This window comes from Vulpes vulpes, chromosome 5 (genome assembly GCF_048418805.1).
Source record: "Vulpes vulpes isolate BD-2025 chromosome 5, VulVul3, whole genome shotgun sequence".
Lineage (NCBI taxonomy): Eukaryota > Metazoa > Chordata > Mammalia > Carnivora > Canidae > Vulpes > Vulpes vulpes.
Window position 1 is genome coordinate 138,168,645 of NC_132784.1, and position 17,371 is coordinate 138,186,015.

Genomic DNA, 17,371 nt, shown 5'->3' on the forward strand with positions numbered 1-17,371 from the left:
GGCGTGAACTTGGCACGCTTTGTCCCTCCTGGGGTCGTTTACTCCAGACGGACTCGAGAGTCCCAGGCACCCAATGCCCACCACCCTGTGCTCTGGCACAGTCGGTTGGGGTGGCCGTGCCCTGAAGGTAAGAGAAAGCAGACAGAGGGAAGGGGACTCCTGGGAAGGGAACTTTGCCCCACCCTTTGCCCAGGATGGTGCTGGAACAGGAACGCGAATATTCTCTCCTTTCTGGCCAGAGCGTAGGAGGAGCTCTGCCCTGAGTGTGGGCCGGCCTGCCAGGTGGGCCCCCTGAGTGTGGCGGGACAGCGGGGTCTCTGTGCCCTTCTGCTGGCTGGGGTCAACCCCATGCGTGGTCCCGCCCTGGATTCCGCATGAGCCTGGAAGGAAAGACGACGGAGATAGCAGGTCTGGCTGCACCTTCTCTCTCCCTTATCCCTCGACACGGTGTTAACAACAGAAGGGTCATGGCAAAGCCTTTCCAAGGGGGCAGCCTGGTGTGCGGAGACGGGAGCCCGGCTGCTGGACCCCATTTAACTCCGCTGCCAGGCAGCAGGGCCATCCTGAGCAGCTCAGTTGTCTCCTCCCCATTAACACCGCAGGATCGCGCCATCCTAAGAGCCTCTGCTCTAGCTCCGGAGAGGTGAGGCCGATAGGATTGCCAGCAGCTGTTTAACTACACCCACTGGAACCGAAATGCTCTCCTTCATCTTTGAGCAGCAACCGCGTCCGGGTTCCTCACTAGCCACGTCAAAAGATCCGCTCACATTGTCGGGAGATGTGATCACACGGTTGTTCTCAGAGGGTAGAGTCAGTTTGCCAGAATGGATGGATTTGAGGAATGGGAACAAAGGTGACTCCCCAGCCTTCCTTTTTTGAGGCGATCTCTCTTAAACAGGAAGCTGGCAGATACAGGTTGACCCATGTGTGTCTCACCTAGAAGCACCTTCTGAGCAGAGTTCCCCGCGTCCTTTGCACGTGGATGAACGATCCCCCGTTGGGGGGGGCACCACGCTGTGGTTGTAAAGCTCTTTGTGCAGACGCACAAGAGATCGCACACAAAGGAAAACACGGCCATCGGGGCTTGCTTGAGAAGAACAGGACTTACCTTGAGTCTTGCTCAAGACTGACCTCTGGGTGAGTAGGTGCAGTGGACTCCACGGCCGCCGTGGGGAAGCCCAGCCCTCCCAGAGGTCACGGTGCATGGAGCCCTCAGGCTGGGACGGCTAGAGACGCCCTCGGCTGTAGGGTGTTGACCCCACCCAGGGCCTCGTGCCCACATTCACATCCTGACGGGCGAGGGCAGAGCTCATTCTGGAGGCCAAGTCAAGGGCATCCACTGGCCACCTGGAAGCTCGGGGCTGCTCTGACACTGGAGCTCCCTGGTGAGCCCGGCAGTGGGGGTGTCCCTGCATCCCCCTCGGGGGAAGTCCTGGCGGCTGGTTGGAATGTGTGCAGATCGTACCGTCCCAGCCAACAGTGCAGCACCCCAGGGTCACAACGACAATCAGATATAAGGCGAATAGGCTGAGATGAGGAGGAGATCGCCAACAAACAACTATTATTCTTACTTTACAATAATTAGAGATCGATAGCAGAATCACTCGTCACAGCGTTGGTATTTATTTATTTATTTATTTATTTATTTATTTATTTATTTTGGTATTACTTTTTCACAGCGTTGGTTTTGAGTGGACACTCAGATCTGGAAATCATGAGTTTCCTTCTCACTTTATTCTTCTCCCAGATGTGCGTGTGAGATAGGATCACATTATCCTTTTACATTGAATATAAGGAATGAGTGTCGGTGGTGTTGTGGATGCACAGGGTTTTAGCCTTGTCTCTGATCTGACCTCCTCCAGCTGACAGCCGCTGGTCTGGTGGAGCTTACACCCCACAGTATGAAGTCCCTGAAGGGTGCCTTTAATTTGTTCCTTCTCCTCTCCATTATCCATGGCCTTTTCCTTAATGATTTATTGGGCTGAACTCACAGGAGAAAACTCCCTGAAAAATAAGATTGTAATAGCTAAGATATGGATTTCAGTGCCAACCATTAAGGAAGAGCATGATTCATTCCCCTATAAGAAAGGACTTGATTCTTATATATATATACATATATATATATATATATGTATATATATATATATTGACCCATTTGGACCTAAACAGGAATAAGACATGCACCAGGTCATGTTGACTCTGAGCTGTATAGATTATCCTGTTTTTTCCATTTTATTTAATATCTCTGAGAAAGCATTTTAAAGGATGTTTGACTTAAGAGTGTTTTCTTCCCAAATGATTCTTTGGATTGTTTTTTATATTCTATATACAAATTCCAGAAGTAGGGAAAGAAGAAAGGTAAGAGTTAACCCACTTGCCATATATGGCTTTTATTATGTTGAGGTACGTGCCCTTTGTACCCACTTTGCTGACAGTCTTTATCATAAATGGGAGTTGACGTTTGTGAAATGCCTTTTCTGGATCTACTGAAATGATCATATGACTTTTGTCCTTCATCTTGTTGATGTGGGGCATCATATAGATTGATTTGCCTTTCATCCCTGGAAGAAATCCCACCTGGTCATGGTGTGTGATCCTGTTAATGTGTTGTTGAATTCAGTTTGCTAATGTTTTGTTGAGGGTTTTTGCGCCTGTGTTCATCATACTCAGTGGTGAAACAGCTGAAAGACTTTCCTCTAAGGTCAGGAATGAGATAAGGATGTCCCCCTCACCACTTTTATTCAACACAGTACTGGAAGTCCCAACCATAGCAATTTAGCAAGGAAGAGAAAGAAAAAACATCCAAATCAGAAAGGAAGAAGTAAAACTGTCACTATTTGCAGATTACATGATACTCTACGGAGAAGACCCTAAAGATGCCATCAAAAAAGCTGTCAGGACTAATAAATCAATACAGTAAGGTTACAGGATACAAAATCAATATGCAGAAGTTGGTTGCATTTCCATACACTAATAAAAAACCATCAGGAGGAGAAATTAAGAAAACAATCTCATTTGCAATTCCATCAAAAAGAATAAAATAGCTAGGAATACATTCAACCAAGGAGGTGAAAGACCTACATGTTGAAAATTGTAAGACATTAATAAAAGAAATTGAAGAAGACACAAATAGATGGACAGACTATGCTTCCATGCTCATGGACTGCAAGAATCAATATTGCTAAGTTGTCCATACGACTCAAAGCAATCTACAGACTCAGTGCAATCTCTATCAAGATCACAATCACATTTTTCGGATAGATAGAGCAGATAATCATAACATTTATAGAGAACCGTGAAAGACTCTGAACACCCAGAGCAATCTTGAGAAAGGAGAACAAAGCTGGAGGCATCATGGCCTTGGATTTAAAGTTGTATTACAAAGTCGTAGTAATTAATACGGTATAAGACTGGCATAAAAAACAGATACATGGATTCATGGCACAGAATAAAGAGCCCAGAAATAAACCTATGCATGTATGACAGAGGAGCCAAGAATGTGCAATGGGGAAAATATAGTCTCTTTAGTAAATGGTGTTGGGAAAATTGGGCCACTATTTTATACCATTACACAAAAATTAACCTCAAATGGGTTAAAGTGTTGCACTTTAGACCCGACGCCATAAAATGCCTAGAAGAAAACATAAGCAGTAAGCTCCTTCACATCGGTCTCAGTGATGATTTTTTTTTTTTAATCTGACACCAAAAGCAAAGTAAATCAGTGGGACTACATCTAGAGAGCTAGAAAGCTTCTGCACAACAAAGGAATCACCAACAAAATGAAAGGCAGCCTACCAAAGGGGAGGAGATACTTGCACATCATGGGGTAAGGGGTTAATAGCCAAAATATATAAAGAACTCCTACAACTCAATAGCAAAAAGCCAAACGATCCAATTAAATGGCAGGCGGAAGGTCTGAATAGACGTTTTTATAAAGACCACATACAGATGGCCAACAGGAACGTGCGCAGATGTTCAGCGTCACTCGTGGTCGGGGAAATGCAAATCCGAACCACATTGAGATGCCACCTCACGCTTGTGAGGATCAATATTGTCAAAAAGAGAGGAAATAACGAGTTTCCGTGTGGAAAAAAGGCAACCCTCATGCACTGTTGGTGGGAACGTAAATTGGCGTGACCACTGGGGAAAACAGCTCCTCCCAAAGTTCCAACTGGAACCAGCAGATGATCTAGCGATTTCCCTTTTGAGTATTCATCCAGAGAAAATGAAGGCACGAGAAAAGATAAATATATTCCCATGTTCATTGCAGGATTACTTACAATGGGGAAGGTATAGAAACACCCAACAACCTACAGACAAATGTATAAAGAAACTGCACATATACACATAATGTACAAGCTTGTGTATGTATGTATGTAAGTCTGTGTGTACGAATATATACATATATTTGCGTTTGTGCAGTAGGGGATTGTTCGGCCATAAATAAGAATGAAATCCTGCCACTTGTTACAAAATGGATGGGCCTCATGGCATCATGTTAAGTGAAATAAGTTAGAGAAAGACAAAGACCGCATGATCTCCCTTCTATGTGGAATCTAAAGAGAAAAAAAAAAAAAGCTGGTGGTTGCCAGAGGTGGAGGGTGGGGAAGGTGAAGAAAGGAGTGAAGGGAGGAAAAGGGGAAAAGAGGGAAAATAAAAGTTGAGCCGTAGGTATCCTCTGGGCGGCCAAAATGTTTTGAATACTTTGGCCGCTCACGGGTTGAAGGTTGGGAAAGGCTGCTGAGTAGCAGAGTCCTTGGGCGGGGCACATGGGCCCCAGTCCAGGGAACCCGAAAACAGGCCTGTGGGTGGGAAGGGTGGGTGTTGGCACAGAGCCGCGTGGCGTCCGTGTGGAGCAAGCTGGGGATAATCAAGCCCGATGTGTAAAAATCGAGCGTTGTCCCCCCGACGCAGGTGAGGCCGGCGAGAAGCCCGCGGTCCTGGGTCGCGGGCCGCACAGCCTGGGATGCGGGGTGCTCGGGGCCTCCGGCGCCGTCCCGTGTGAGGCCACCTTCCTGGGCCCTCACGAGCTCATTCCTCCCAAAACTACATGTCAGAGAAGAAGGAAACCGCGTGTGATGTGACAGAGACATGCCGGTGTGGACGGCAGTTGGAAGTCGCTGGGATTTCTGTCTCGGGGAGGTGGGCGCGTGGTGGGCGCTCCCTCGGGGAGCCGCGTCGGGCTCCTGCCCAAGGCGTCGTGGTGCCAGGGTGGCAGGGTCGCTACACAGCGGACGGCCTGTGGCCCACCTCTCCGGGGGCCTCCGTGCCCGGGCTTCCGGCCGTCGGGCCCCGCAGCTGCGCGGCCGGCCGAGCGCAGAGGAATCGCAGCTCTGCGGCCCGACGGGGCTGAACGGAGGCCGCGGAGGTGCCGTGTGCCCCTCCGTCCCACGCCACGGGCTTCCACGGTTCCCGGTTCCCTGCCTGCCACCTCCGGCGCCGGGGTCCGGGCGGCCAGCGGTGCTCCAGCCGCTCCAGACCCGGATGGGCCCCCCCACTTGGCTTCATTCTCGTCGCGTTAGCAGGTGCACCGTGCAGAAGCCACTGGGACTCGGCCTCCGGGTCTTCCTGGCGGCCGCGGCGGCCGTGATGAGCCCGGGAAGGGACCTCCGAGTTCCTGCTGCGCGGCCCCGAGTGTGTGGTGACAGGCCCAGGGCCTGCAGAGTGCAAGGACCGGGACGCACTTACACTCCCCTCCACACTGGCCGTGGCAGCAAGGGGCCGCCACAGATTCCCCAGCTGTCGGGCCGTTCCCGCGGACCCGCTCCCATGGGAAGGCTGCTCGGGATGGACAAGGCCCTGCAGCCCCCGCTCGGCCTCTCGAAGGGAGGCGGGGACTGGCTTCAGAGCAACCTCCAGGGGTGGCTGTTGGCTTTGCCTTAACGTTTATGGGCAAGAAAACCCGAGTCTCAAGAATGTTCTCGAGGAACAGAAGAGGATTGGAGATGCAGCACAGGTCATCCTGGGCGGTCACTGGATGTGATGGATTTCCTTCACATATATTTTTTTTTTATTTTTATTTTTTGAGTCAGCTCTGCGCCCAGCATGTGGCTCAAACTCTGAGCCTTGAGATCAAGGGTCACATGCTCCACCACCTGTGCCAGCCAGGCTCCCTGCTGCATATTTATTTTATTTTTTATTTATTTAAAAAAAATTTTTTTTTGCATATTTATTTTAAATTCAGAAAACCCATCATTCAAATGAAAGCTTCCCCACAAGCTGCTTTTGTAAAATGAGAGAGTGGAGTTGTCCAGAGGCTCAGCGGTTGAGTATCTGCCTTCGGCCCAGGGCGTGACCGGGGGGTCCTGGAATCGAGTCCTGCATCGGGCTCCCTGCATGGAGCCTCCTTCTCCCTCTGCCTCTCTCTCTCTCTCTCTCTCTCTCTCTCTCTCTTTCTGGGTCTCTTGGGAATAAATAAACAAAACAAAATATTTTTTAAAACGTCGAAAAAAAAATTGTGTCTGAGTTCGTGCGGCTTCTAAGTGGCAAAGGCAGGAATTGAACCCAGACACCGTGTCTCCATCATACGTGCGCTACCTTCCCAGCTGCATGGGCCTCACTGTGGAATACGCCTCGGGCACGGGCGCTGGGGGAGGAAGGCAGGTCAGGACAGGGAGAGGCTCCAGGGCAGAGGGAGGCTTCCATTTTGTTTTGCTTTAGATCTTTTCTTTTCTCTTTTCTTTTCTTTTCTTTTTAGTGGGCTCCACGCTCAGTGTGGAGCCCAATGTGGGGCTTGACCTCATGACCCTGAGACCAAACCTGAGCTGAGATCAAGAGTCAGATGCTGCTGAACCAACTGCGCCCCCGGGCGGCCTCATCATTTTTTTTTTTTTTCATTTGAAATTGGAGTGTTGGTTCTCTAAACCCTCTTCTGCACCAACCCTTGGATGATTTGATTAAGCAGAGCCCGGGAGGGGAGAGTCTGAAAACTGTGCCCTCCAGCGGGCCAGCCTCCCCTCCCGCCCCCCCGGGCCCACACCCAGGAGGAGCAACTGCTCCCTGCAAACAGCTCATGAGCACGTTGGCTGGCGTCGGTCTCCCGTGCATTAGGGACCCCCACACGGGACTGTGCTCCGCGCCCCTGCGGTCTTCGCGGTGCGCCGTTTGCTCCGTTCCTCCGTTCATCCACGACCTCTGACCCTTCAAAGAAACCTACGCCCCACCTTGGCAGCAGGTGGCCTACTTCTCCAGGAGGCAGGAGGTGTTGGAAGGTGGGGCGGAGGGGGCAGTCATGGTTCCCCCAAACGCGGGAGGCACTTGGGGATGGGGCAGCTGAGCAGATGACTCCGCGTGGTGTACGCAGAGCTTTGTCCGGGGCAGCTGGCTGTTGGGGAGACGCGGGTGGAAGGTGACCCCGGGGCTGTGCAGTCACCCTCTGCAAAGTCCAGACACTGGGCCGCAGGTTTTCCGGTGTGAGGGATGCACAGGGTGGGGGCGCACAGGGATGCACGAGATCAGGGGGTTCACAGGTACCTCGGCAGCTCCACCTTTAGTTGGACCTTGTGGCCTCAGCAGAGCACCGGGAAGGGGGAAGCCTGTGTTTACCTGCGACAGATTCATGTCGTCGGTGGGCGTAAGGGGGTGGCGGTCGGTGTCCGAGGGAACAGGTGCCGTGAGGGTTGTCACCGGGCAGCCGGAGGGAGGTGCAGGCAGTGTCGTCAGCGCCAGTGAAGACAGTCCTCTTCTCCGGGAGCAGTAGGCTTCTCGCCCTTCCTTCCCCTCCGGCACCCAGGGCGTCCTCGATGGCAGGCTGACGTCTCAGCGGGGCGCCCTCATACCTTGGGCGGGAATGCCGGCTGATTCATGATCCCGAAAACAGGCCTTGTGGCCGGAGGCCGTCGCGCAGCAGCATCTTCTCCTAAAAGGGAGAACCCGGGCCTTCGTGACAGGACGAATGTGGGTTTTGCGCAGCCACACAGGCCCGTCGTGGTGGAGATGACATCGGGGGCCTGGGCGAGCGGCTTGGCGCTGTGTCCAGCCTGGAGCACCGGCCCGCACAGCAGTCTTGGGACACTGATGAGAGTACTCTGTTCGTCTGTCCCCACAGGGCTGCCTGACAACGCCCAACTCCCCGTCCGTGAACCCCCGTTCCGTTCCGTTGGGTCCATCGCTGTCGCTCAGCAACATCTCGGGGGTGTCTGTGAAGTCGGACCTGAAGAAGCGGCGGGCCCCTCCGCCCCCGACCTCACCTGGCACGGGGCCACCGGCGCAGGACAAGGCCTCGGAAAAGGTAGGCCGGGGTAGTGGGGGCGGCTCTCCGGGCCTGTGCATCCGCGACGTGGACCGGGGGGTTCCTTCTAGAAGCTCCCTGCAGGCCCTATGACCCTTCCAACGTGTGGCTTCACCCCTAGAGCATTTCAGGGGAATAGTTAAGGTCTATGTGGAAGTCGAGGTGAGATCCCACGCCGAGCCCCTTCAGTTACGGAAGGTAGGACGAGACCTTTTGTGCTTCTAGGCGTTAAGAGGCCTGGGCTTGCTATCCCTAGCATTGAAATTTTGGGCATCGTCACAATCGCTTCCCGAAAGAATTGCATGGGTCGGGTCCCCGGCAGGAACCTGGGCTTTGACTGGGAGAGGGACGACAGGTGATGTGCCACGAGATGCCCCAGAGACGTCAGGTTCACAGCAGAGAGCGGGGAGCGGTGTTTGCAGTAAGTCGCTCTCTCTGTGTGATACGACATTTGCGGAGACGGCGTGCGCAGGAAGCCAGGAGTGTTAAGTTTGTCTTCAGAGCAACTAAATGGCTTTGCACGGTTGTCGTTACATGTGGATGAGAAAGATCCTTTGTCCCCAGCAGCCGGGGTCTTGACTGGGCTTCTTTCCTGCCGCGGGTCTGCTGCTGCCTCGAAGCACCCCTGGGAATCTCAGGCCCTCCGCTCCCGGGGGCTCGGCTGCTCCTTGACGGTCGCTCCTCCTCTCGTGGGCTGGGATGGGACACGGTAAACCTGGGAAGTGTGGTCTGTGCTCTCGAGATGCGTCCTTCCTCATTTGGGTGGGCAGCAGCAGGGACAGCCCCTGGGGTGGCCGGGAGGGGACCCAGCCTTGGAAGATGAGGTCCCCGAGGCCGACCACCCGAGCCCACAGCGGGGCCTGCTCCATCCGCATCGCAAGGCATGAGGTCAACCTGCAGAGTCCAGAAGGATGCGTTATTCTTCATGATGCCCAGAGGTTTCCCAGGGGCATGTGGCCCAGCTTCCTGGGCCAGGAGGTGGAGATGGGGGACAGGGGCGAGGAGGACACCACACCAGGAACAGGGACTTGGCGGGGCACACAGTTATTCCCCCACGGGGCCTTCATGCTTCTCCTTCTGCCTCGGTCATAGCTGCACGATCCCGAGAGTCTTAGCTGGAACCCTTCTGTGCTTATTCGTAAAATCGCTTTTCCTTAAAATAAACTAGAAACCAAGTCCGTGCCTCGCAGGTGGGAGGCTTGTCTCGGGGTCAGGCTTAGAAGTTCCCTGAGGGGCTCTCTGGAGCAGCCGACTTCTTGCTTGGTTTCCTTTTGAGCCTGGTTGTCTATCAGTCTTTTTTTTTTAAATGTATTTATTTATTTTAGAGGGTGGGGGAGAGCATGCACAAGTGGGAAGGGAAGAGGGAGGAGGAGAATCCCAAGCAGACTCTGCGCTGAGCGTGGAGCCCGATGGAGGGCTCCATCCCACGACCCTGAGATCATGACCTGGGTCGAAACAGAGTCGGACACGCAACTGCCAGGCGCCCGTGTGTCCATCACGTTTCATAAATTTTACCGAATCTTCCTCTGTCCCTCCAGAGGGAATCTCTATCCCCGGAGACCACGCCGTTCCCATCTACAGACCTTCCCTGCTGTGCCCTTGCGCTCCGCTGGCAAAGCCTGCAGCACGACATATTTTAGAAGAGGGCATTTTGATTTTTGTGTTTCTTAAGCATTTCCTAATGCCTCGCAGTGGTTTTGGGTTCTCCGTGACATCTCAGCTACCTTTTGATGCGAGGAACTTCAGGCACACGTGGAACCTCACTTGGTTGTTCCCTTGCATGATTGAATGGTGCAAATCGAACACAAAGCTACTTCCTATGGGTGTGTATGGTGTGCCCCTTTATTTTCTTGGAGTTTATTTTTTTAAGATTTTATTTATTTATTCATGAGAGACACAGAGAGAGGGGCAGAGACACAGGCAGAGGGAGAAGCAGGCTCCATGCAGGGAGCCTGATGCAGGACTCGATCCCAGGACTCCAGGATCACGCCCTGGGCCAAAGGCAGATGCTTTAAGCACTGAGCCACCCAGGTGTCCCTTTCCTGGGTTTAGAGTCTGAACTTTTTCATAACCCACAGACCATATTTCTAGTATTTAGCACTTTTTCAGCTGGCCCCCTCTGGGGACCTCTTTTTTGCTTTTGATTGGGACGGATATTTCTTTAGCAGTGACAGTCACGAATCCCAGGATCATCACGTGCAAGTTGTTTTTTTTTTTTTTTTTGCATTGAGAATTGCATTTCCCTAATGTTATAGAATGTAGATGCTAAACCACATCAGCATTTTAAAAATTTCTTCCATCCGGAGAAGATGTTGTGTTTTTCAGACTTCACCGTGCTTCTCCAGAGTGGGTACAGTGTGCTGGAGTGCAAAAATGTATATAGTAAGTAGGGAACCGGGAATTCTGAATGAAAAATAAATAGTTCTCTATACCCCAAAGAATGAGCAGAGTTCCCTGTGAGGCAGTAAAAGCTTTTTACTGAAATCTGTTTTATTTGGCACAGAATGAGTGGAGAAATTGGCTCACAGAAACCCTCTCCTTTTGTAAGCATATGAGTGGCATATGGATTAGATTTAAGCATTTGCTATGACCTTTTTTTTTAATTTCCTTTTTAAATGAAAGGTATTTTGTTATTTACTAATTTCTGGGAAAGGAACCCAAAAATGTATTGTTGTCGTTGTTGGGGAAAAACGTCAATTCCTTCTTCATGAACTTCCTTCCATATAAAGATAAGATGTTTGTTTGGAAAACCTTATTTATGTGCAACCGTTGCTAACACCAATATCCTGAATGAAAAGGAAAGGCTTATTCTCAAGGACATGACTGGTTTTGGAAAAGGAAAATGTGTAGATTTTCTTATTTTAGAAGTTTTTTTTTTGTTGTTTGTTTTGCGTTTTTTTTTTTTTTTTTTTTTCTTATCATCAGGTCTGAAAACTTCAGTGCTTCCTTACTTCAGGTCTTAAAGAGGGAATCCTTTCAGCCATGTCCTGGCTCATGGGAAACATCCTCACAAACGCAGTCTTTGTGTCCGCGTTTTTGTCACCTGATGATGTGCGTACAGCGCGATCATCCGTCTTCACAATTTCTGGAAGTTCTTTTCAGAGAGAGTTTCCCAGGGGGTGTTGGAGCCCATGGGAGAGACTCAGGGTGTCCTGTGCAAGCCCATTAGCAGAGAAACTGGCAAGACGGGTGAGGACACCCACTCTTTGCAGAAGAGGACGGCTCCCTGTGCCAGACGCCCTCCCGCCTCCCGGTACCCGAATGTAGCTCCGACCAAGCGCAACGTTCAGACGGGAACGATGCCTGTGTGAGGGCACCATATGCTAAGTCAGGATTTTCCAGACTTACGTGAGCATCAGAATCACCCCCAAAGGGCTTGTTAAAACACATTCGACTTGGCTCCACCCTGAGAGCTTCTGATTCAGTAGGTCTGGGGCAGGGCCTGAGAATTTGCGTTCCAGCACGTTCCCAGGCAAACCCCACTTTGAGAACCGCGGGCCGCAGGATGCCACAGCCCCGAGCCGCCCACTCAGACGCGGGGCTAGCACATGTCCAAGAGATCCACCCGGCGGCAATATTATTAACAGACCTGCAGGGATTCTCCGGCAGGGCAGCTACCTGGAAGGGAGCGCACCTGCGAGGCCTGACTTGGATGTCCCGATGAATAAATAGCTCTTGCATCTTGCTGGGACCCGCCGAGCGCTCGGGTCAGGGACAGTCATTGCCCATTCCGGACGGGGGGACGGGGTCTGTCTTCCTTTGGCCTTGGAGATCCCACAGGGTCCTCGCTCCGCCCTGCTCTGTGCTGACCCCGACCGAGGGCCGAGCCCCCTCTGTATGCTGGGTCTTAGCAGCTGTCCCCAAGGAGGCCAGGCGACCTGTCCCTCGGGCTGTGGGTCACCATGGATCTCAGATCGTGAGTGGGGCTGCAGACACAGGTGCCCACGCCGGCACCTCTCCACCCACTCTCTGGCCCTTAGTTTTCCTCCTCTGCAAAACGGGAACACTAAAAGCAGCCTTCCCAGGTGCGTGACCAAGAGGTCAGAGCACGGGCCCTGGAGCGGCTTCCTGGGCCCAGATCCCAGCTCTTGTCACTCCTGGCAGTGTCGCCTTGCTGAGTCCCTGAACTCCCCCGAGGCGTGCAACCTGCACGGCCAGGTGGAGCGAGAGCCACACCTCGGGGGCTGCAGGCGCCCGAGGCAGGGAGGGCCGGGCGGTGGGGGCGACGGCTCTCTGCCCCGGCCGGCCTCCTGCATTAACCAGGTGCAGATCACATTTAAAAATCAAACTCTCCGTTGCCGCAAACATCAGACGTAGAGCAACGAGTTGCCCAGGCCCTGGGGCAGGTTCATTCTGTTAACAGGGCCACACCCCGTGGAGGCCGGTTGCCCGTCGCTCACACACGCGCACGCCCTGTTCACTAGTCCGCGCTCCCAGAGATTTTCAGGACACAGGCGCTCGTCGCTTTGTGTCTTTGGAGCCTCGGAGAGTAACGAGAATAGAATCCCCTGAAGGAACCCGTACTTGGGTGACTCAGTTTACCTATTCAGGATCAAAGCAACCCAGTCAACCCCACGTGCTGACCTCTGCCGCCGTACAGTGCTTCCCTGGGTACAGAGTAGCTTCTTCCGCTTTGGTCTCTGTCGATTGATTAGCAGCAACGTGTGGAAGGTTACTAGAAAGCGCGGTGCTAACTGGACTGACCATTTGCCGAATAAACAGCTCCTCGGTAATTTTTCAGCCGACACGCGGTTCTTCTACGCAGCTTTTGTGCCCGCAAGAGCTATAAGTCCTTTTTTTATTGTAAGTACAAGTAATTCCGAAAGTATTTGAGCCATCCCGGCTTTCTTTTGTCCTAAAGCACTTGAATTACCACGTTCATTGCAGAAGGCGTCCAGCGCCGTAACATCCCGACGGGACAAGCACACTTCTGCACCATCTCAAGTTTGTTGCATTGGGATTAAAATAACCGGTGGCGTTGGCCATCCCAGCGAGCGATGGGGGAGGTTGGTGTTATGATCAGTCACTGGTACAACCCAACATGGATTTTTCCATGAGAAATGGCTTATGCGTTCGATGAATCTGTGTCGAACGGCTGCTGCTTGCAAGCCCTGCACGTGAGAGCATGAACTAATATTCATTCCTTGAATATCTCGGTGCGACGTACGCAGACACGCAGCGTGCTCTGTTCAGCCTTGTGAATGATTAGGGTGATCTGCACACGTTAGAAACCAGGGGCAACATTCCCACCTGAGGTTCCATTTCTGGAAGCATCATGAGAACCAGGTGATTGATTAGAGGATTACGGGGAATCGTAGAGCTTGGCTGAGCCCACCCCCAGTGAAACGTCTCATCCAGGATCGAAGTGCGTGTTTGGCTGCTCCTGCGACGGTGTTTCACCTCGTTCTGGAGTATTCCTGGCCTTGCTCTGCTTCCCGGCCCGCAGAGAGAAGGCTCCGGGGAGGCAGCCGCGGGAGCCCTGGTGCCCCCCGAGCAGGACCACGGGCCAGGCTGGGCCCCTGCTGCCTCCTCCCCTCTGCTGTGAGGACTCACGGCCGTGGCTTAGAGGCTGGAACGTCCGGGCTCCCTGTCCCCGCAGAGCCATGCCCACGGTCCTCCTCCTGGGGTGCAGGCTCCTGCCTCATGCTGGCAGTGACTCTGTTTCTGGCCAAGTGGATGATGCTTGGAGACTTCTAAAAAACTCTTCTTCGTAGTAATCGAAGACCTGTGATGATCTGCGGCGTGCGGGTGGCGCTCTCGTGAGCGCGACTGGGCGCTTTGGCTTCCGGAGTGCTCCGCTGACCAGGCGGGACTCCGGGGGTGGCTCGGGAGAGGCCCCCGTGGACCGACCCCCTGTGTGCAATGGCGAGGGGAGACCTGCACACCCCGCGTGCCCCCCACCCTCCGCCTGCCAGCCGGCTCCCCCATGCCCACCCCAGCTCCCCGGGGTTGACCCCCCCTGCAGTGGCCTCCTGCTCCGTCTGCAGACTCCTCCGGAGCCGCACTTGTCACTAGAGAAGCGGGGGCCCGTCTGCCCTTTGCACACATCGGACAGTAACCCGAGTTCCCAGCCGGGCCTGCGGGCCTCCACGACCTCACCACGTGCCCGGGAGGCCCTGCCCTCGTCCTGTCCCCTCGCCCATGCCCCGCTCGGAGGCCATTTGGCCAGTGCGGCCACCTCCTCCCTCTGTCCCGTTTCTCTTCAAGCTTCCGACACCGAAGCCCAGGGGCAGGGACCTCAGTCTCAGTGCCGCCGACGTGTCTCAGCGCTGGCGCCACCACGGGGGTGAGCGTCCGTGTGAATGCACTTCCTCCGCTGGCGATTCGTTTACCGGGTGCACAGAGACGGCTCCCCTCTCCACGGAAGAACCACTGACCTCACAGTATGATGCAAGGAGGTGACGGCCGGCAGCACATCGGGCAGGCCCGTCCCTACAGAAGCCACGGTGTAGGAGCCCTCCGCGTGCAGGTCCCACCATGTGGTGTAGACGGCGGGGCTGTGCGAGCGGTGTGTGGAGACAGGAGGGTGTGCGAAGTCTGCACGCTGTGCGGCTGGGGCTGCCGCGGTGACCGGGCCTCCCAGGGGGGTCGGCCTCTGAAGACGGGACCTACCCACGCGCACCCCACCTTGTCTGTGCTCCAGACGAGCAGGACGGGGCACCTGTAGCCCTGGGAAGGGGAAGGGGCTGCAGGCGTGGCCAGAGGCTGGACGCTGCCACTTAGTAGGGTTCTCACGTGGGCTCCGTGGGTGCAGGAGCCTGCAGGTAAAATGGGAGGAGCCCCAGGGGAGCACCAGCAGGGCGAGAAGCTCCCGTCCCCACCCACCCCCACCTCCTCTCTGTGTTTCGTTGATTTTCTCCTTCCAGGCCGTCCTGCCTGCGATCTGCGTATCCTGCTAAATGCCTTTATGTCGGTTTGGTCATTTTTTTTTTTATTATTTTTTTTATTCCTAAGAGACCCAGAGAGAGAGAGAGAGAGAGAGAGGCAGGCTCCCTGCAGGGAGCCCGATGCAGGACTTGATCCCAGGACCCTGGGGTCATGGCCTGAGCCAAAGGGAGATGCTCAACCACTGAGCCCCCTGGGCACCCCTGGTTTGGTCTTTTACTGTTTCTTAACCACGTTTCTTCAGAATCACACTTGCACAGATGTGTGTGTGCCTGCGTGTTGCGCTTTTTTGCCACGGGTAAAAGACACGGCCACGTAAATCCTTGACGTGACCCTCCTTAAGGTGGCGAGTTTGCCCATTACGATGGCTCTTGTTCCGTCGACTGGAGGAAACTGAGTCAGGCCAGGCTGCAGGTCAGAGACCACGCAGCCAAGGGCCCGGCCCTGCTGCCCATCCTCCGCCGTGCGTGGCGGCCCTTCTAAGCTGCAGAGGTCAGGGCCTGTCCCCGCAGCTGCACAGGTGGAGCCGTGGAAGGAACGTGCCTCAAGCGAGCCACATCCCCGCTGCGACTTCCTCAGAGACAAACAGACCTTGGAGAGGAAGAGGTGCCGGCCTCGAGGTGGGGGGATCCCGTGTGTCAGGGGTCGCCACGGGGTTTGCGTGGACGTCGTAGGAGCCCAAAGCAGCCGCCAGGCTTCCTCCCAGGGGTGCCAGGGGGCTTTCCAGCTCCCCAGCCTTGGCTGCACGGCACTTTCATGTCCTGGACACCGTGGGAGCGCCGCGCTGGCGTTTCCTTCCCGTGTCGCAGGGCCCGGCCCTCTCTGAGGTCAAGAGCCGTGCAGGCAGCAGCCCTGTGTTTCAGGGCTGCAGGCTGATGCCTCAGCAGAGCACCTCTGCCCCGGGCGGGGGGGGGGGGGGCAGGTGGAGAGGACCCAGGTGGCCCCTCTCGCCCCTGATCACCCTGCAGGAAAGCCCCTTGGCTCCAGGGCCGACGGCAGGGGACGTTGAGGCCGGGGCGTCTCCTGTGGGTTTATTTGAGTCTGTTCCAGGCACGTTTCCTTCCTCGTGGGGACTCAGACTTCCTCAAGGAAAGGGCCCCGGGCGCCCCTCCCCCACTTTTTGTCCAAAGCAGGTGCGGCAGGTGAGGGTCTGCAGAGAGAAGCAGCACCTTCCTGCTGCGTCTTCCCCTCCGCGGAGACTAAAGCCTGTGTGGGTGGCTGTTGGGCTTTCCCTCGGGGTGAAAGCAGACTGACGCCCTCAGCACGTTTGCCTCCGACCGGCTTGGGGTCCCCGCGTTTGGCCTCCCCGCAGGCCCGGGATGCTCAGCGCAGGTCCCTGGTCAGCATCGGCGGGTGACGGCCCTGCCGTGACCTCTCGCCCCGAGCTCTCCCCGGGGCTGCGCAAGCAGGGGTCAGGAAGGAGCCGCTCTGTCTGTCGAGGGGACCACGGTGACAGGTTCAGGAGCCCCCCAGCCCCCCGCCCCGGCCTCGACGACACAGTATATGCTCGTCGTCCCCGTGACTGAATCTCAACCGGGGCCCGGTAGGTGCATCCCAGCCCCACGCACAACGCCTGGCGGGGCCACATGTGGGCCGAACGACCCAAGGGCCGGAGCGAGGCCTGCGAGGCCGCGCGGCATATGCCCAGCCGTGGACGTGAGCCGCGGCCCACCCGGAAGACCCGGTGACACGGGGAGAACGGGCCTTGCAGCCCGAGACGTCGTACGTGGCAGGTGTATCCAGCCGGAGGCTCAGGTGCAAGGGGGCAGCTACACAGGGGTCCTGCCGGCATCCGGGGGATCCTCAGTGAGCTGCCATTCGGGGGGAGAGGCCCCTGGTTCTCCGACGCCCCCATGCCCGTCGCTCCGCGCCCCCCATGCTGTAGACCCTGCACAGGCGTATCCCCAGGCCCACGTCCCATCGAGGCTCCGGGATGTGCCTCAGTCCGAGGCCGAGCCTGGGCCCCGCGATTCCCAGCGTAAGAGTGGCTGCAGCTGAGGAAAAGGCTCGGGTGCGTTGGAGGTGCCGGCAGCCAGCTGGGAGGAGCTTAGGGCAGCCTTCGCCCAAACCCACTGCAGTGCGGAGGTAGGGTGGCGAGGCCCTGTCCCACACTACTTGGTGCCTGGACAGACGGGGACGCACTGCATTTGGAGAGGAAAAAACTAAAAAAATGCCAAGAAGAGAACATTCTAGAAATCGAAGAGTCCGAGAAAGAGCAGAAATTAGAACAGTTAAGCCAAGAACTGTGACGGCTCC

General features: G+C 55.0%; 1 protein-coding gene across 9 annotated transcripts in view; it reads left to right on the forward strand.

Annotated features, from left to right (window-relative positions):
- Positions 1-17,371, forward strand: part of COBL (cordon-bleu WH2 repeat protein) — a 247,739-nt gene that overhangs the window by 132,811 nt on the left and 97,557 nt on the right. For all 9 annotated transcript variants that reach the window (XM_072760092.1, XM_072760091.1, XM_072760095.1 and 6 more), the window contains one exon: positions 8,048-8,230. In XM_072760092.1, the coding sequence (XP_072616193.1) occupies positions 8,048-8,230 (183 nt within the window). The remainder of the gene's footprint in view (positions 1-8,047; positions 8,231-17,371) is intronic.